This window comes from Oncorhynchus gorbuscha, linkage group LG05, assembly GCF_021184085.1.
Source record: "Oncorhynchus gorbuscha isolate QuinsamMale2020 ecotype Even-year linkage group LG05, OgorEven_v1.0, whole genome shotgun sequence".
In the NCBI taxonomy this organism is placed as follows: Eukaryota; Metazoa; Chordata; class Actinopteri; order Salmoniformes; family Salmonidae; genus Oncorhynchus; species Oncorhynchus gorbuscha.
The window spans coordinates 1,422,785-1,444,459 of NC_060177.1; the positions used below are offsets into that span (position 1 = coordinate 1,422,785).

The 21,675-nt window shown below is 42.0% G+C and overlaps 1 protein-coding gene across 1 annotated transcript in view; it reads left to right on the plus strand.

Moving 5' to 3' along the window:
• Nucleotides 1-18,210, plus strand: part of LOC124035358 (A-kinase anchor protein 13-like) — an 80,722-nt gene extending 62,512 nt beyond the window's left edge. The window contains exons 22-23 of the mRNA XM_046348820.1: nt 7,689-7,980; nt 18,161-18,210. Of these exons, the coding sequence (XP_046204776.1) occupies nt 7,689-7,980; nt 18,161-18,210 (342 nt within the window). The remainder of the gene's footprint in view (nt 1-7,688; nt 7,981-18,160) is intronic.
• The last annotated feature ends 3,465 nt before the right edge of the window (nt 18,211-21,675 follow it).

Consider the following 21,675-nt stretch of genomic DNA (forward strand, 5'->3'; position numbering starts at 1 on the left):
TTATTAACTCATTAACCTGGGGCACCATGGGAAAACAATGATTAACTGAATCAAGCAGTTATTAACTCATTAACCTGGGGCACCATGGGAAAACAATGATTAACTGAATCAAGCAGTTATTAACTCATTAACCTGGGGCACCATGGGAAAACAATGATTAACTGAATCAAGCAGTTATTAACTCATTAACCTGGGGCACCTTGGGAAAATGTTTTTTTTATTGAGTTTCTCTTTACCAAATTAACTCAAAGTATATCAGAATATTGATTTTTACCACAGTCGCTAATTAATCAATTTCCTCTACAGTCTCATTCTGAATGTCGCATAAAAACACATTCGAGGCTGTTTATTAAAACTTAGTACAATGGGCCAACACACTATGACACGTGTCGCCCAAAATGGGTATTTAAAAGAGAGAGAAAAAGTGAAAGTAGATGAGAGAAATATACATTTGGGTGCATTAGTCAGCTATGCTTATTTTAACCCTAACCTTGCCCCCAAACTGCCGCTCTTATGGATCAGAGTATAAATACGGAATTACGTGTTGAAGGTCACCGATGGGAGTCTCCGGTGGGCCGTTTCGGCTTCTCGGATGGCGCACTTCTCTGCTGCAACTCTCTGGTTGTCCTCACGATGTCAGTGTCCTTTGTAATAGTGGTCTGTTTCCTCGCCCTTGTTCTGAAAGGGGTCTTCCGAGGACAGCCAGCCATGTAGCTCAGGGCTCACAGCGTAGGAATGAAAGCAGTGTAGATACAGGATTCGATGGAGAGTGGAGGCCGGTTCTAAATTCTTAGACGCAGCTTCTCATCCGTAGCATGGATAGAAGAGGGTTCCTTTGTCTTCAACCTCGTGTTGCGTTTTGGGTTGGTTGGCTACTCATCCGTAGCATGGATAGAAGAGGGTTCCTTTGTCTTCAACCTCGTGTTGCGTTTTGGGTTCGTCGACTACTCATCCGTAGCATGGATAGAAGAGGGTTCCTTTGTCTTCAACCTCGTGTTGCGTTTTGGGTTGGTTGACTACTCATCCGTAGCATGGATAGAAGAGGGTTCCTTTGTCTTCAACCTCGTGTTGCGTTTTGGGTTCGTTGACTACTCATCCGTAGCATGGATAGAAGAGGGTTCCTTTGTCTTCAACCTCGTGTTGCGTTTTTGGGTTGGTTGACTACTCATCCGTAGCATGGATAGAAGAGGGTTCCTTTGTCTTCAACCTCGTGTTGCGTTTTGGGTTGGTTGACTACTCATCCGTAGCATGGATAGAAGAGGGTTCCTTTGTCTTCAACCTCGTGTTGCGTTTTGGGTTGGTTGACTACTCATCCGTAGCATGGATAGAAGAGGGTTCCTTTGTCTTCAACCTCGTGTTGCGTTTTGGGTTCGTTGACTACTCATCCGTAGCATGGATAGAAGAGGGTTCCTTTGTCTTCAACCTCGTGTTGCGTTTTGGGTTCGTTGACTACTCAGACATTGGCTGCAGCTCGGGTCACTTAGTCTAACATGTTAATTCTTAACTCACAGGTCTTATACCCTCGGGTCAGAAGTGGGCGTAACCGCCTTTTAGGGCAATTCTCTGGGCCAAGATACGAGGCAAGGTCTGGATTTTACTCAGATCCAATTTAGACAATTAACTTCACATTTCATCTTTACAAAAACATTCTCTTTGATTTGGTCATTTTCCACCAACGTACAACGTATAAACATACAAGAACAACTCTTCAAGTTACACTGTTTTGGTTATAAAGTCGTCCTTTATTAACTTTTAACAACAAAACAAAAATGACATATATTTTCAAATTCCAACTTTTGTCATTGCCACCATTGTGGCTGACCAAACCGTTTTCACAAAGTCCATTTATTGCATGAAAATGTTCTCGGTAGTGAGAGGACAAAGGAATTGTGTCTGCTGCCTTAGATTTACAATGGGAGTGAGGTGTCATAAACCATCTTCACACCTCTTCTCCTCTGGTGGGAGTGAGGTGTCATAAACCATCTTCACACCTCTTCTCCTCTGGTGGGGGTGAGGTGTCATAAACCATCTTCACACCTCTTCTCCTCTGGTGGGGTGAGGTGTCATAAACCATCTTCACACCTCTTCTCCTCTGGTGGGGGTGAGAGATCTCTCTGTAGGATTGTGGACCCCGGTAACCTGAGCCGAGCAGGACAGTCATGACACTGTCTATATTATATCTATACTATAATATTTATCATATTTATTATATATTATCTGTACACTATCATTTCTATCATATTTATGATATATAATTTACACTATACTATCTATGTTATATCTATACTACAATATCCATGCTGTAATATCTGTCATATTATATTATCTATACTCTATCTATACTACCATATCTATCATATTGACAATATATTATCTATACTACAATATCTATATTATCTACACTATCATATATATCATATTGACAATATATTATCTATACTACAGCATCTATATTAAAATATATATACTATTTTATCTATCATATGTATTTCTATAATATCTACACTATCTCCTAAAATATCTACACTATAATATCTGTCATTTATAATCTATTATATATACGATCTATATTATCTATACGATTATATCTATCAACTTTACTCTATACTATCTACTATAATATCTGTACCATAATATCTATCATATACTGTCTATATTATATATATTTTTTTTATTTTTTTTATTTCACCTTTATTTAACCAGGTAGGCTAGTTGAGAACAAGTTCTCATTTGCAACTGCGACCTGGCCAAGATAAAAGCATAGCAGTGTGAACAGACAACACAGAGTTACACATGGAATAAACAATTAACAAGTCAATAACACAGTAGAAAAAAGTGGGCAGTCTATATACAATGTGTGCAAAAGGCATGAGGAGGTAGGCGAATAATACAATTTTGCAGATTAACACTGGAGTGATAAATGATCAGGTCATGTACAGGTAGAGATATTGGTGTGCAAAAGAGCAGAAAAATAAATAAATAAAAACAGTATAAAAAACAGTATGGGAATGAGGTAGGTGAAAATGGGTGGGCTATTTTCCTATAGACTATGTACAGCTGCAGCGATCGGTTAGCTGCTCGGATAGCTGATGTTTGAAGTTGGTGAGGGAGATAAAAGTCTCCAACTTCAGCGATTTTTGCAATTCGTTCCAGTCACAGGCAGCAGAGTACTGGAACGAAAGGCGGCCAAATGATGTGTTGGCTTTAGGGATGATCAGTGAGATACACCTGCTGGAGCGCATGCTACGGATGGGTGTTGCCATCGTGACCAGTGAACTGAGATAAGGCGGAGCTTTACCTAGCATGGACTTGTAGATGACCTGAGCCAGTGGGTCTGGCGACGAATATGTAGTGAGGGCCAGCCGACTAGAGCATACAAGTCGCAGTGGTGGGTGGTATAAGGTGCTTTAGTGACAAAACGGATGGCACTGTGATAGACTGCATCCAGTTTGCTGAGTAGAGTGTTGGAAGCCATTTTGTAGATGACATCGCCGAAGTCGAGGATCGGAGGATAGTCAGTTTAACTAGGGTAAGCTTGGCAGCGTGAGTGAAGGAGGCTTTGTTGCGGAATAGAAAGCCGACTCTTGATTTGATTTTCGATTGGAGATGTTTGATGTGGGTCTGGAAGGAGAGTTTGCAGTCTAGCCAGACACCTAGGTACTTATAGATGTCCACATATTCAAGGTCGGAACCATCCAGGGTGGTGATGCTAGTCGGGCATGCGGGTGCAGGCAGCGATCGGTTGAAAAGCATGCATTTGGTTTTACTCGCGTTTAAGAGCAGTTGGAGGCCACGGAAGGAGTGCTGTATGGCATTGAAGCTCGTTTGGAGGTTAGATAGCACAGTGTCCAATGACGGGCCGAAAGTATATAGAATGGTGTCATCTGCGTAGAGGTGGATCAGGGAATCGCCCGCAGCAAGAGCAACATCATTGATATACACAGAGAAAAGAGTCGGCCCGAGAATTGAACCCTGTGGCACCCCCATAGAGACTGCCAGAGGACCGGACAGCATGCCCTCCGATTTGACACACTGAACTCTGTCTGCAAAGTAATTGGTGAACCAGGCAAGGCAGTCATCCGAAAAACCGAGGCTGTAGAGTCTGCCGATAAGAATATGGTGATTGACAGAGTCGAAAGCCTTGGCGAGGTCGATGAAGACGGCTGCACAGTACTGTCTTTTATCGATGGCGGTTATGATATCGTTTAGTACCTTGAGTGTGGCTGAGGTGCACCCGTGACCGGCTCGGAAACCAGATTGCACAGCGGAGAAGGTACGGTGGGATTCGAGATGGTCAGTGACCTGTTTGTTGACTTGGCTTTCGAAGACCTTAGATAGGCAGGGCAGGATGGATATAGGTCTGTAACAGTTTGGGTCCAGGGTGTCTCCCCTTTGAAGAGGGGGATGACTGCGGCAGCTTTTCAATCCTTGGGGATCTCAGACGATATGAAAGAGAGGTTGAACAGGCTGGTAATAGGGGTTGCGACAATGGCGGCAGATAGTTTCAGAAATAGCGGGTCCAGATTGTCAAGCCCAGCTGATTTGTACAGGTCCAGGTTTTGCAGCTCTTTCAGAACATCTGCTATCTGGATTTGGGTAAAGGAGAACCTGGAGAGGCTTGGGTGAGGAGCTACGGGGGGCGGAGCTGTTGGCCGAGGTTGGAGTAGCCAGGCGGAAGGCATGGCCAGCCGTTGAGAAGTGCTTATCGGTTTTCGATAATCATGGATTTATCGGTGGAGACCGTGTTTCCTAGCCTCAGAGCAGTGGGCAGCTGGGAGGAGGTGCTCTTGTTCTCCATGGACTTCACAGTGTCCCAGAACTTTTTGGAGTTGGAGCTACAGGATGCAAACTTCTGCCTGAAGAAGCTGGCCTTAGCTTTCCTGACTGACTGCGTGTATTGGTTCCTGACTTCCCTGAACAGTTGCATATCACGGGGGCTATTCGATGCTATTGCAGTCCGCCACAGGATGTTTTTGTGCTGGTCGAGGGCAGTCAGGTCTGGAGTGAACCAAGGGCTGTATCTGTTCTTGGTTCTGCATTTTTTGAACGGAGCATGCTTATCTAAAATGGTGAGGAAGTTACTTTTAAAGAATAACCATGCATCCTCAACTGACGGGATGAGATCAATGTCCTTCCAGGATACCCGGGCCATGTCGATTAGAAAGGCCTGCTCACAGAAGTGTTTTAGGGAGCGTTTGACAGTGATGAGGGGTGGTCGTTTGACTGCGGCTCCGTGGCGGATACAGGCGATGAGGCAGTGATCGCTGAGATCCTGGTTGAAGACAACAGAGGTATATTTGGAGGGCCAGTTGGTCAGGATGACGTCTATGAGGGTGCCCTTGTTTACAGAGTTAGGGTTGTACCTGGTGGGTTCCTTGATGATTTGAGTGAGATTGAGGGCATCTAGCTTAGATTGTAGGACTGCCGGGGTGTTAAGCATATCCCAGTTTAGGTCACCTAACAGAACGAACTCTGAAGCTAGATGGGGGGCAATCAATTCACAAATGGTGTCCAGGGCACAGCGGTGAGCTGAGGGGGGTCGGTAGCAGGCGGCAACAGTGAGAGACTTGTTTCTGGAGAGAGTAATTTTCAAAATTAGTAGTTCAAACTGTTTGGGTATGGACCTGGAAAGTATGACATTACTTTGCAGGCTATCTCTGCAGTAGACTGCAACTCCTCCCCTTTAGCAGTTCTATCTTGACGGAAGATGTTATAGTTGGGTATGGAAATCTCTGAATTTTTGGTGGCCTTCCTGAGCCAGGATTCAGACACGGCAAGGACATCAGGGTTAGCAGAGTGTGCTAAAGCAGTGAGTAAAACAAACTTAGGGAGGAGGCTTCTGATGTTGACATGCATAAAACCAAGACTTTTTCGATCACAGAAGTCAACAAATGAGGGTACCTGGGGACATGCGGGGCCTGGGTTTACCTCCACATCACCCGCGGAACAGAGAAGGAGTAGTATGAGGGTACGGCTAAAGGCTATCAAAACTAGTCGCCTATAATATATAATATCTATATTATATCTGTACTATAATATCAATCTATATTATATCTGTACTATAATATCAATCATATTTATAATATACTATTTGTTCTATACTATAATATCCATGCTATAATATCTATCATTTATAATATATTATCTATACCATATAACTGTATTATATCAATACTACTATATCTATATTATTTCTATATTTCTATGCTATAATATCTATCATATTTATATTATACTATCTATACTATAATATCTATATTATTTCTATGCTATAATATCTATCATATTTATATTATACTATCTATACTATAATATCTATATTATTTCTATGCTATAATATCTATCATATTTATAATATACTATCTATATTATTTCTGTACGATAATACATATCATATTTATTATATATTATCTATACTATAATATACATACTATAATATATATCATATTTATAATATATTATCTGTTCTATACTGTCTATGTCTATACTACTATATCTATATTATCTATCATATTTATAATATACTATCTATACTATAACATCTATATTATTTCTATACCATAATATGTATCATATTTATAATACATTATCTATACTATAATATCTATCATATTTATAATATATATATTTATAATATATTATCTCTACTATACTATGTATATTATGTCTATTCTATAACAATTATATTTATAATATATTATATAACACCTGTACTCTAATATGTATCATATTTATAATATATTATCTATAGTATCTATACCTCTCGTGTCTGAGCCGTTGAGTTGCGACTCCATTTTGTCCCTATACCGACATTTCGCTTGTTTAATTATTATATATATTCTTTGTTTAACCTTTATTTAACTAAGCAAGTCAGTGAAGAACAAATTCTTATTTTCAATCACAGCCTAGGAACAGTGGGTTAACTGCCTTGTTCAGGGGCAGAATGACAGATGTTTACCTTTTCATCTCAGGGATTTGATCTAGCAACCTTTCGGTTACTGGCCTAATGCTCTAACCACTAAGGCTACCTGTCACCCCAAAATTTTGAAGAGTGAATTCCGATTGGTCAGACCAGCATTGAATGGTTCTAGTCACAGGTACATCCTGGTTGAGTGTTTGCCTATAGGACGGTAGGAGAAAGATGGAGTCGTGGTCAGATTTGCCGAAGGGAGGGCAGGGGAGGGCCTTGTTTGCCTTGTGGAAGTTTAGCAGTGGTCCAGTGTATGGCTCTCGTGCTACAGTCACTATGCTGATATAATTTAGGTAGCCTTGTTCACAAATTTGATTTGTTAAAATCTCCTGCTACAATAAATGCAGCTTCAGGATATATGGTTTTCAGTTTAGTTTCCAGCTAATTTCCTCCGCAGTCGAGGTATCTGCTTGGGGGTGATATCACGGCTGGGACTATGATCGAAGAGAATTCTCTTGTGAGATAATGTGGTCGGCATGGGCATTTGATTGTTTGGAATTCTAGGTCAGTTGAACAAAATTAATAGAGTTCCTGTATGTTGTTATGATTACACCATGAGTCGTTAATCATGAAGCGTACACCCCCGCCCTTCCTCTTCCCAGGGTGATGTCTGCTTCTATCGGCATGAAGCATGAAGAAACCCGGTGGCTGTACCGACTCAGACAACATTATAATGTAATATCATATTCATAACCGCACATCCTGTCATCTTCAACAGAGGTGGATACAGAGAACTCCCTCTTCTACCTCGGACGACTCCCCCCACTTCCCCTCCTCTACCTCCCTGGACAAAGATCCAATGGACCCGACTGAGTTCTCCTCCTCTCCCAGGAAAGAATCCTTGACCTCGTCAAAAGGGAAGAGCCTAAGCCCTTTCTCTGAGGCCCCGGCCCTAAAGGCCCCTAGTGGAGACAGTCAGAACCAGATACCTAACAGACTGCTGCAACTGGCTAAAGACAGGAGCAAGAACAAGAAGGACAAGAAGAAGGAACAGGGTGAACAGTCACCAGGTATAACTACACTACAGTGTTGAGACAGGGAGGACAGTCACCAGGTATAACTACACTACAGTGTTGAGACAGGGAGGACAGTCACCAGGTATAACTACACTACAGTGTTGAGACAGGGAGGACAGTCACCAGGTATAACTACACTACAGTGTTGAGACAGGGAGGACAGTCACCAGGTATAACTACTACAGTGTTGAGACAGGGAGGACAGTCACCAGGTATAACTACACTACAGTGTTGAGACAGGAGGACAGTCACCAGGTATAACTACACTACAGTGTTGAGACAGGGAGGACAGTCACCAGGTATAACTACACTACAGTGTTGAGACAGGGAGGACAGTCACCAGGTACACACTAGTGTTGAGACAGGGAGGACAGTCACCAGGTACACACTAGTGTTGAGACAGGGAGGACAGTCACCAGGTACACACTACAGTGTTGAGACAGGGAGGACAGTCACCAGGTACACACTACAGTGTTGAGACAGGGAGGACAGTCACCAGGTATAACACACTACAGTGTTGAGACAGGGAGGACAGTCAGCAGGTATAACTACTACAGGGAGGACAGTCACCAGGTACACACTGTTTGAGACAGGGAGGACAGTCACCAGGTATAACTACACTACAGTGTTGAGACAGGGAGGACAGTCACCAGGTATACACTACAGTGTTGAGACAGGGAGGACAGTCACCAGGTACACACTACAGTGTTGAGACAGGGAGGACAGTCACCAGGTATAACTACACTACAGTGTTGAGACAGGGAGGACAGTCACCAGGTATAACTACACTACAGTGTTGAGACAGGGAGGACAGTCACCAGGTATAACTACACTACAGTGTTGAGACAGGGAGGACAGTCACCAGGTATAACTACACTAGTCAGTGTTGAGACAGGGAGGACAGTCACCAGGTATAACTGTACAGTGTTGAGACAGGTCACCAGGTATTCACTAGTGTTGAGACAGGGAGGACAGTCACCAGGTATAACTACACTACAGTGTTGAGGTCTGGACAGTCACCAGGTAGTGTTGAGACAGGAGGACAGTCACCAGGTATACACTACAGTGTTGAGACAGGGAGGACAGTCACCAGGTATAACTACACTACAGTGTTGAGACAGGGAGGACAGTCACCAGGTATAACTACACTACAGTGTTGAGACAGGGAGGACAGTCACCAGGTATAACTACAGTGTTGAGACAGGGAGGACAGTCACCAGGTATAACTACACTACAGTGTTGAGACAGGGAGGACAGTCACCAGGTATAACTCTACAGTGTTGAGACAGGGAGGACAGTCACCAGGTATACACTACAGTGTTGAGACAGGGACAGTGGTACCACTAGTGTTGGGACAGGGAGGACAGTCTGGGTATAACTACACTACAGTGTTGAGACAGGAGGACAGTCACCAGGTATACACTACAGTGTTGAGACAGGGAGGACAGTCACCAGGTACACACTACAGTGTTGAGACAGGGAGGACAGTCACCAGGTATAACTACACTACAGTGTTGAGACAGGGAGGACAGTCACAGGTATAACTACACTACAGTGTTGAGACAGGGAGGACAGTCACCAGGTCTGTACAGTGTTGAGACAGGGAGGACAGTCACCAGGTATAACTACACTACAGTGTTGAGACAGGAGGACAGTCACCAGGTATACACTACAGTGTTGAGACAGGGAGGACAGTCACCAGGTACACACTACAGTGTTGAGACAGGGAGGACAGTCACCAGGTATAACTACACTACAGTGTTGAGACAGGGAGGACAGTCAAGGTCCTACAGTGTTGAGACAGGGAGGACAGTCACCAGGTACACACTAGTGTTGAGACAGGAGGACAGTCACCAGGTACACACTACAGTGTTGAGACAGGGAGGACAGTCACCAGGTATAACTACACTACAGTGTTGAGACACAATCCAGTCCAGTTTGAGACAGGGTTGTTGGGTCTGTGATCTGGGCAGTCATTCTACTACAGTGTTGAGACACAATCCAGTCAGTTATTGGTTGTTGGGTCTGTGATCTGGGCTATTGGTTGTTGGGTACTACAGTGTTGAGACCACAATCCAGTCCAGTTATTGGTTGTTGGGTCTGTGGTCTGGGCTATTCTACTACAGTGTTGAGACCACAATCCAGTCCAGTTATAGGTTGTTGGGTCTGTGATCTGGGCTATTCTACTACAGTGTTGAGACCACAATCCAGTCCAGTTAGTTGTTGGGTCTGTCCAGTTGTTGGGTCTGTGATCTGGGCTTTCTACTACAGTGTTGAGACCACAATCCAGTCCAGTTGTTGGTTGTTGGGTCTGTGATCTGGGCTATTCTACTACAGTGTTGAGACCACAATCCAGTCCATTAGTTGTTGGGTCTGTGATCTGGGCTATTCTACTACAGTGTTGAGACCACAATCCAGTCCAGTTATAGGTTGTTGGGTCTGTGATCTGGGCTATTCTACTACAGTGTTGAGACCACAATCCAGTCCAGTTGTTGGGTCTGTGATCTGGGCTATTCTACTACAGTTGAGACCACAATCCTTTATAGGTTGTTGGGTCTGTGATCTGGGCTATTCTACTACAGTGTTGAGACCACAATCCAGTCCAGTTGTTGGGTCTGTGATCTGGGCTATTCTACTACAGTGTTGAGACCACAATCCAGTGTTGTTGGGTCTGGGATCTGGGCTATTCTACAGTGTTGAGATTTTTTATCACCTTTATCTTTTTTTTATTTTATTTCAGTTGAGACTAGTTGAGAACAAGTTCTCATTTGCAACTGGACCTGGCCAAGATAAAGCATCAGTGTGAACAGACAACACAGAGTTACACTAATAAACAATTAACAAGTCAATAACTTTAGAAAAAATGGGCTGTCTATATACAATGTGTGCAAAAGGCATGAGACAGGTAGGCAGTTTACAAATTTAAAAACATAGTTGTCTTTATTGCTTATGTCTTCAACAGCGAGGTTAATGTTTGAGTGTGATCACATTCGAATAAACAATTACCAATAATAACACAGTAGAAAAAATGGGCAGTCTCCATAATGTGTGTTACTCTTAGGGTAAATTTAAACATCAGTTTTGTCATTATTCACAGTTGGGTCTGTAAGTTACTAGTGACATTTATTTATTAAAGTTTGATGGACTGAAATATTCAGACCTGTCTTTACAATTTAGCCTCTGATTTTCACGCAAAAGGACTGAGACAGTAACGGTTCTCTTTGGTGAAGGAGAGTCATTCAAAATGTATAATTAGGACCAGGCAGAGACTGGACTCACGATACTCTCCATCTGAGTTACTCTTTTCAGGGGAGGACTGACATTTAAACATTGCTTTTCCGATGACACGTTGAGAAAAGTACATTTATTTGCACCACAATACTTGAAAACCTGATCACCAGGTTTAACTACAGTGTTGATTTTCAACATCACCAGGTATAACTACAAAAATGTTGAAAGCAAAATGTGAAGACTGTTGAGACAGGATGTGTAACTTTCACTAGGCAGTGTAAATAAGAGTGGACAGGTATAAAATGTACAGTGTTGTCAGGGGAGAGTGGCAGGTTACACTATCAGTGGTACATATGACAGTCATTATAACTACAGTGGCAGTTATAACTACAGTGGCAGGTAAACTACACTGTGTAAATATGAGACAGTGGGACAGTCACCAGGTATAACTACACTGAGTTTTCACAGTGGCAGGTATAACTAGTGTTAACAAACTCACCAGGTTCTAGGTGTTGAGACAGTGGCAGGTATAACTACACTTAGACAGGAGACAGTCACCAGGTATAACTACAGTGTTGAAAGGGAGACAGTGGCAGGTTAATAACTACAGTGTTTTAATCAGTCACATTATAACTACAGTGTTAAAACGACATCCCAGGTTACAGTGTTGAGACAAAAGATATAACTGTGTAAATATGACAGTGGCAGGTATAACTACAGTGTAAATAACAGTGGCAGGTATAACTACAGTGTTGAAATATGACAGTGGCAGGTATAACTACAGTGTAAATACGACAGTGTTGCAGGTATAACTACAGTGGCAGGTATAACTACAGTACAGTGTAACATACGACAGTGGCAGGTATAACTACAGTGTAAAACGACAGTGGCAGGTATAACTACAGTGTAAATAGGACAGTGGCAGGTATAACTACAGTGTAACACTAAAATAACTACAGTGTAAATACTACAGTGGCAGGTATAACTACAGTGTAAATATGACAGTGGCAGGTATAACTACAGTGGCAGGTATAACTACAGTGGCAGGTATAACTACAGTGTAAATATGACAGTAGCAGATATAACTACAGTGGCAGGTATAACTACAGTGTAAATAAGGTATAACTACAGTGGCAGGTATAACTACAGTGTAAATATGACAGTGGCAGGTATAACTACACTGGCAGTGTAACTACAGTGGTATAACTACACTACAGTGTAAAACTACAGTGGCAGGTATAACTACAGTGTAGAATATGACAGTGGCAGGTATAACTACAGTGTAAATATGACAGTGGCAGGTATAACTACAGTGGCAGTGTAAATACGACAGTGGCAGGTATAACTACAGTGTAAAGGGAGACAGTCACCAGGTATAACTACAGTGTTATGACAGTGGCAGGTATAACTACAGTGTAAGGTATAAACTACAGTGTAAATATGACAGTGGCAGGTATCACTACAGTGTAGGTATAACTACAGTGGCAGGTATAACTACAGTGTAAATACGACAGTGGCAGGTATAACTACAGTGTAAATAGGACAGTGGCAGGTATAACTACAGTGTAAATCACGACAGTGGCAGGTATAACTACAGTGTAAATACGACAGTGGCAGTCATATAACTACAGTGTAAAGTGTAAATGACAGTGGCAGGTATAACTACAGTGTAAATAAGGACAGTGGCAGGTATAACTACAGTGTAAATGCAGGTATAACTAGTGTAAATAGACAGTGGCAGGTATAACTACAGTGTAAATATGACAGTGGCAGGTATAACTACAGTGTAAATACGACAGTGGCAGGTATAACTACAGTGTAAATAACTACAGTGGCAGGTATAACTACAGTGTAAATACGACAGTGGCAGGTATAACTACAGTGTAAATACGACAGTGGCAGGTATAACTACAGTGTAAAATACGACAGTGGCAGGTATAACTACAGTGTAAATACGACAGTGGCAGGTATAACTACAGTGTAAATATGACAGTGGCAGGTATAACTACAGTGTAAAGGAGGACAGTGGCAGGTATAACTACAGTGTAAATACACAGTAGCAGGTATAACTACAGTGTAAATATGAGACAGGTATAACTACAGTGTAAATACGACAGTGGCAGGTATAACTACAGTGTAAAGGTATGACAGTGGGTCTGTATAACTACAGTGTAAATACGACAGTGAGGTATAGTGTAAGGTATAACTACAGTGTAAATCCAGTGGCAGGTATAACTACAGTGTAAATACGACAGTGGCAGGTATAACTACAGTGTAAATAACTACAGTGTAGGTATAACTACAGACAGTGGCAGGTATAACTACAGTGTAAATACGACAGTGGCAGGTATAACTACAGTGTAAATACTATGTGGCAGGTATAACTACAGTGTAAATACGACAGTGGCAGGTATAACTACAGTGTAAATATGACAGTGGCAGGTATAACTACAGTGTAGAATACCACAGTGGCAGGTATAACTACAGTGTAAATACGACAGTACAGTAGCAGGTATAACTACAGTGTAAATACGACAGTGGCAGGTATAACTACAGTGTAAATATGACAGTGGCAGGTATAACTACAGTGGCAGGTATAACTACAGTGTAAATACGACAGTGGCAGGTATAACTACAGTGTAAATACAGTGGCAGGTATAACTACAGTGTAAATACGACAGTGGCAGGTATAACTACAGTGTAAATACGACAGTGGCAGGTATAACTACAGTGTAAATACGACCAGTGGCAGGTATAACTACAGTGTAATAACTACAGTGGCAGGTATAACTACAGTGTAAATATGACAGTGGCAGGTATAACTACAGTGTAAAATCTGGTATATAACTACAGTGTAAATAGTCCAGACAGTGGCAGGTATAACTACAGTGTAAATACAGTGGCAGGTATAACTACAGTGTAAATCCAGTCGACAGTGGCAGGTATAACTACAGTGTAAATACGACAGTGGCAGGTATAACTACAGTGTAAATACGACAGTGGCAGGTATAACTACAGTGTAAATATGACAGTGGCAGGTATAACTACAGTGTAAATACGACAGTGGCAGGTATAACTACAGTGTAAATACGACAGTGGCAGGTATAACTATCTGAGTGTAAATTTTTAACAGTGGCAGGTATAACTACAGTGGCAGTTATAACAAGTTCTCATTTGCAACTGCGACAGTGGCAGGTATAACTACAGTGTAAATACAACAGTGGCAGGTATAACTACAGTGTAAATACGACAGTGGCAGGTATAACTACAGTGTAAAAGTAGGCATAACTACAGTGGCAGTATAACTACAGTGTACAGCGAGTATGTTTTGTGAGGTATAACTACAGTGTAAATACGACAGGTATAACTACAGTGTAAAATATGACAGTGGCAGGTATAACTACAGTGTAAATACGACTGTGGCAGGTATAACTACAGTGTAAATATTTGACAGTAGCAGGTATAACTACAGTGTAAATAAGGAGTAAATACGACAGTGGCAGGTATAACTGGACAGTGGTATAACTACAGTGTACAGTGGTTTCAGGTATAACTACAGTGTAAAGCATACCCATAACATGATGCTGCCACCACAATACTTGCAGGTATAACAAATGTTTTAATCAGTGTGCAGCAAAATGTAACTGACAGTGGCAGGTATAACTACAGTGTAAATACGACAGTGGCAGGTATAACTACAGTGTAAATACGACAGTGGCAGGTATAACTACAGTGTAAATACGACAGTGGCAGGTATAACTACAGTGGCAGGTATAACTACAGTGTAAATACGACAGTGGCAGGTATAACTACAGTGTAAATACGACAGTAGCAGGTATAACTACAGTGGCAGGTATAACTACAGTAGCAGATATAACTACAGTGGCAGGTATAACTACAGTGTAAATACGACAGTGGCAGGTATAACTACAGTGGCAGGTAAACTACAGTGTAAATACGACAGTGGCAGGTATAACTACAGTGGCAGGTAAATACAGTGTAAATACAGTGGCAGGTATAACTACAGTGGCAGGTATAACTACAGTGTAAATACGACAGTGGCAGGTATAACTACAGTGTAAATACGACAGTGGCAGGTATAACTACAGTGTAAATACGACAGTGGCAGGTATAACTACAGTGTAAACTACACAGTGGCAGGTATAACTACAGTGTAAATATGACAGTGGCAGGTATAACTACAGTGTAAATACGACAGTGGCAGGTATAACTACAGTGTAAATACGACAGTGGCAGGTATAACTACAGTGTAAATACGACAGTGGCAGGTATAACTACAGTGGCAGGTATAACTACAGTGGCAGGTATAACTACAGTGTAAATACGACAGTGGCAGGTATAACTACAGTGTAAATACGACAGTGGCAGGTATAACTACAGTGTAAATACGACAGTGGCAGGTATAACTACAGTGTAAATACGACAGTGGCAGGTATAACTACAGTGTAAATACGACAGTGGCAGGTATAACTACAGTGTAAATATGACAGTGGCAGGTATAACTACAGTGGCAGGTATAACTACAGTGGCAGGTATAACTACAGTGTAAATACGACAGTAGCAGGTATAACTACAGTGGCAGGTATAACTACAGTGTAAATACGACAGTGGCAGGTATAACTACAGTGTAAATACGACAGTGGCAGGTATAACTACAGTGTAAATACGACAGTGGCAGGTATAACTACAGTGTAAATACGACAGTGGCAGGTATAACTACAGTGTAAATACGACAGTGGCAGGTATAACTACAGTGTAAATACGACAGTGGCATATAACTACAGTGTAAATACGACAGTGGCAGGTATAACTACAGTGTAAATATGACAGTGGCAGGTATAACTACAGTGTAAATACGACAGTGGCAGGTATAACTACAGTGTAAATACGACAGTGTATAACTACAGTGTAAATACGACAGTGGCAGGTATAACTACAGTGGGCAGGTATAACTACAGTGTAAATACGACAGTGGCAGGTATAACTACAGTGTAAATACGACAGTGGCAGGTATAACTACAGTGGCAGGTATAACTACAGTGTAAATACGACAGTGGCAGGTATAACTACAGTGTAAATACGACAGTAGCAGGTATAACTACAGTGTAAATACGACAGTGGCAGGTATAACTACAGTGTAAATACGACAGTGGCAGGTATAACTACAGTGTAAATACGACAGTGGCAGGTATAACTACAGTGTAAATACGACAGTGGCAGGTATAACTACAGTGTAAATACGACAGTAGCAGGTATAACTACAGTGTAAATATGCAGTGGCAGGTATAACTACAGTGTAAATACGACAGTGGCAGGTATAACTACAGTGTAAATACGACAGTGGCAGGTATAACTACAGTGTAAATACGACAGTGGCAGGTATAACTACAGTGTAAATACGACAGTGGCAGGTATAACTACAGTGTAAATACGACAGTGGCAGGTATAACTACAGTGTAAATACGACAGTGGCAGGTATAACTACAGTGTAAATACGACAGTGGCAGGTATAACTACAGTGTAAATACGACAGTGGCAGGTATAACTACAGTGTAAATACGACAGTATAACTACAGTGGCAGGTATAACTACAGTGTAAATACGACAGTGGCAGGTATAACTACAGTGTAAATACGACAGTGGCAGGTATAACTACAGTGTAAATACGACAGTGGCAGGTATAACTACAGTGTAAATACGACAGTGGCAGGTATAACTATAACAGTGTAAATACGACAGTGGCAGGTATAACTACAGTGTAAATACGACAGTGGCAGGTATAACTACAGTGTAAATACGACAGTGGCAGGTATAACTACAGTGTATAATACAGTGAAATATGAGTGGCAGGTATAACTACAGTGTAAATACGACAGTGGCAGGTATAACTACAGTGTAAATACGACAGTGGCAGGTATAACTACAGTGTAAATACGACAGTGCAGGTATAACTACAGTGTAAATACGACAGTGGCAGGTATAACTACAGTGTAAATACGACAGTGGCAGGTATAACTACAGTGTAAATACGACAGTGGCAGGTATAACTACAGTGTAAATACGACAGTGGCAGGTATAACTACAGTGTAAATACGACAGTGGCAGGTATAACTACAGTGTAAATATGACAGTGTATAACTACAGTGTAAATACGACAGTGGCAGGTATAACTACAGTGTAAATACGACAGTGGCAGGTATAACTACAGTGTAAATACGACAGTGGCAGGTATAACTACAGTGTAAATACGACAGTGGCAGGTATAACTACAGTGTAAATACGACAGTGGCAGGTATAACTACAGTGTAAATACGACAGTGGCAGGTATAACTACAGTGTAAATACGACAGTAGCAGGTATAACTACAGTGTAAATACGACAGTGGCAGTGTATAACTACAGTGTAAATACGACAGTGTATAACTACAGTGTAAATACGACAGTGGCAGGTATAACTACAGTGTAAATACGACAGTGGCAGGTATAACTACAGTGTAAATATGACAGTGGCAGGTATAACTACAGTGTAAATACGACAGTGGCAGGTATAACTACAGTGGCAGGTATAACTACAGTGTAAATACGACAGTGGCAGGTATAACTACAGTGTAATGGACAGGCAGGTAGGTATACTACAGTGTAAATACTACAGTGGCAGGTATAACTACAGTGTAAATACGACAGTGGCAGGTATAACTACAGTGGCAGGTATAACTACAGTGTAAATACGACAGTGGCAGGTATAACTACAGTGTAAATACGACAGTGGCAGGTATAACTACAGTGGCAGGTATAACTACAGTGTAAATACTACAGTAGCAGGTATAACTACAGTGTAAATAACTAACTACAGTGTGTAAAGGTATAACTACAGTGTAAATACAGGGTTTGATTGTAGTCTGTTTATCTGTTTGTCTCCGTAGAAACCCAGCACATAGAGCCTCCTATAGATGGAGAGATCTACTTCTGCTGAGGAGACCCTCTTCATCTCCTCCGTGTCAATGCAACATCCCTCTCACCAGCTGAATGGAAGGCCAAGTTGCCAAAGTGCCCCCATCGTCAAACCCTAACCTCACAAACACTCCCAACTGACACACAATAGGAAGTGGAAGGTCTCTCATCATCTGAGTCATAAACTCCAGCTGCAATGTTCTGTCTGAGTGCTCACTACAGATTGGCTCCTGACTGTCACCTGCTAAAAAATATAACAATAAGGAAACTATTTCTATGTTAGATACTGTAGGTTAAAGATTGTCTATAACAATAAGGAAACTGTTTCTATGTTAGATACTGTAGGTTAAAGATTGTCTATAACAATAAGGAAACTGTTTCTATGCTAGATACTGTAGGTTAAAGATTGTCTATAACAATAAGGAAACTGTTTCTATGCTAGATACTGTAGGTTAAAGATTGTCTATAACAATAAGGAAACTGTTTCTATGCTAGATATTGTAGGTTAAAGACAGTCTATAACAATAAGGAAACTGTTTCTATGCTAGATACTGTGCTCCTGATGTGCTTGACATGTTGCAATAATCTCAATACATTTGACATGTGATGCTATTGATCACATTAATAATCTTTTCTGGTGCATGTCCAAGATCGATAATCAATCAAAGCTGTCATCAAGGCAAAGGGTGGCTACTTTGAAGAATCTCAAATCTCAAATATATTTGTTGTTTGTTTAAAACTTCTTAGGGCTGAGATCCCGTTAACAGGGTCGATATGACAACAGCCAGTGAAAGTGCAGGGCGCCAAATTCAAAACCACAGAAATCTCATAATTAAAATTATAAGTATAATACCATTTTAATGGTAATTGTGTTGTTAATCCCACCAGTGTCCGATTTAAAATAGGCTTTACAGTGAAAGCACCACAAACTATTATGTTAGGTCAGAGCCAAGTCACAGAAAAACACAGCCATTTTTCCAAGCTAAGAGTGGAGTCACAAAAATCTGAAATAGAGAGAGAATTAATCACTAACCTTTGATGATCTTCATCAGATGACACTCATAGGACTTCATGTTAGACAATACATTTATGTTTTGTTCGATAAAGTTCATATTTATCTAAAAAAATCTCAGTATACATTGGCGCGTTATGTTCAGTAGTTCCAAAAACATCCGGTGATATTGCAGAGAGCCACATCAATTTACAGAAATACTCATTATAAATGTTGATAGAAATACAAGTGCTTTACAGCGAAAGCACCACAAACTATTATGTTAGGACAATCTATTATGTTGAAGAATCTATTATGTTGAAGAATCTAAAATATGAACTATATTTTAATTTGTTTAACACTTTTTTGGTTACTACATGATTCCATATGTATTTCCTAGTTTTTATGTCTTCATTATTATTCTACAATGTAGAAAATAGTAAAAAATAAAAACCCTTGACTGAGTAGGTGTGTCCAAATCTTTGACTGGTTCTGTATATAAATCCCCAACGTAACAACAGGTCCAATCATGACGTCCGTCAGAATTGGGAATGCAAACAATTGTGCTAATGGATAATAAAATTAATCATTTTCACCTGACAGTATATTTGACTTGTTAACATTTCTCAAATCAAATCAAATCAAATTTTATTTGTCACATACACATGGTTAGCAGATGTTAAATGCGAGTGTCCGAAATGCTTGTCTTCTAGTTCCGACAATGCAGTGATAACCAACAAGTAATCTAACTAACAATTCCAAAACTACTGTCTTATACACAGTGTAAGGGTGTCATAAGGATATATGAATGAGTGATGGTCAGAGCAGCATACAGTAGATGGTATCAGTCCAAAGTGTGGCATAGTTAAAGTGGCTAGTGATACATGTGTTACATAAGGATGCAGTCGATGATGTAGAGTACAGTATATACATATGCATATGAGATTAATAATGTAGGGTAAGTAACATTATATAAGGTAGCATTGTTTAAAGTGGCTAGTGATATATTTATATCATTTCCCCTCAATTCCCATTATTAAAATGGCTGGAGTTGGGTCAGTGTCAATGACAGTGTGTTGAAGCAGCCACTCAGTACTTAGTGGTGGCTGTTTAACAGTCTGATGGCCTTGAGATAGAAGCTGTTTTTCAGTCTCAGGTCCCAGCTTTGATGCACTGTACTGACCTCGCCTGTGGATGATAGCGGGGTGAACAGGCAGTGGTTCGGGTGGTTGATGTCCTTGATGATCTTTATGGCCTTCCTGTAACAACCTGGTAGTGGGTGTCCTGGAGGGCAGGTAGTTTGCCCCCGGTGATGCCAGTCCTCACTACCCTCTGGAGAGCCTTACGGTTGAGGGCAGAGCAGTTGCCAACCAGGCGGTATAATCCCCCAGGATGCTCCTTCTGTAGTTTGGTTTTTTGGTGACAAGCCGAATTTCTTCAGCTGTCCTGAGGTTGAATAGGCGCTGCTTGCCTTTTGGACAGTTTGTCTGTGATGTGTAAAAGAACCGAACTACCCTCTCCACTACTGTTCTCAGGGCTGCTCTGTCCGTCTGTCCGTCCGTGGATTTTATTTCATATGTGGGTTCATTGTCCCCTCCTCCTGTTGCAACCAGTCCCCTCCCTTCCTGTAGGGTGTAAATCCCCTCCCTCCTCCTGTAGGGTAAATCCTCCTGTAGGGTGCAACCAGTCCCCTCCCTCCTCCTGTAGGGTGCAACCAGTCCCCTCCCTCCTCCTGTAGGGTGTAACCAGTCCCCTCCCTCCTCCTGTAGGGTTTAGTCCCCTCCCTCCTCCTGTAGGGTGCATATTCCTCCTGTAGGGTGCAACCAGTCCCCTCCCCTCCTCAACCAGTCCCCTCCCTCCTCTGTAGGGTGCAACCAGTCCCCTCCCTCCTCCTGTAGGGTGCAACCAGTCCCCTCCCTCCTCCTGTAGGGTGCAACCAGTCCCCTCCCTCCTCCTGTATTGTCCCCTCCCTCCTCCTGTAGGGTAAACCAGTCCCCTGTCCTCCTGTAGGGTGCAACCAGTCCCCTCCCTCCTCCTGTAAGGTGCAACCAGTCCCCTCCCTCTTCCTGTTGGGTGCAACCAGTCCCCTCCCTCCTCCTGTAGGGTTCAACCAGTCCCCTCCCTCCTCCTGTAGGGTGCAACCAGTCCCCTCCCTCCTCCTGTAGGGTTCAACCAGTCCCCTCCCTCCTCCTGTAGGGTTCAACCAGTCCTCTCCCTCCTCCTGTAGGGTTCAACCAGTCCTTGACTCCTCCTGTATACAACCAGTCCCCTCCCTCCTCCAGAGGGTTCAACAGTCCCCTCCCTCTTCCTGTAGGGTGCAACCAGTCCCCTCCCTCCTCCTGTAGGGTGCAACCAGTCCCCTCCCTCTTCCTGTAGGGTAACCAGTCCCCTCCCTCCTCCTGTAGGGTTAAACCAGTGCTCCCTCCCCTTAGGGTTGATTGTCCCCTCCCTCCTCCTGTAGGGTTCAACCAGTCCCCTCCCTCCTCCTGTAGGGTG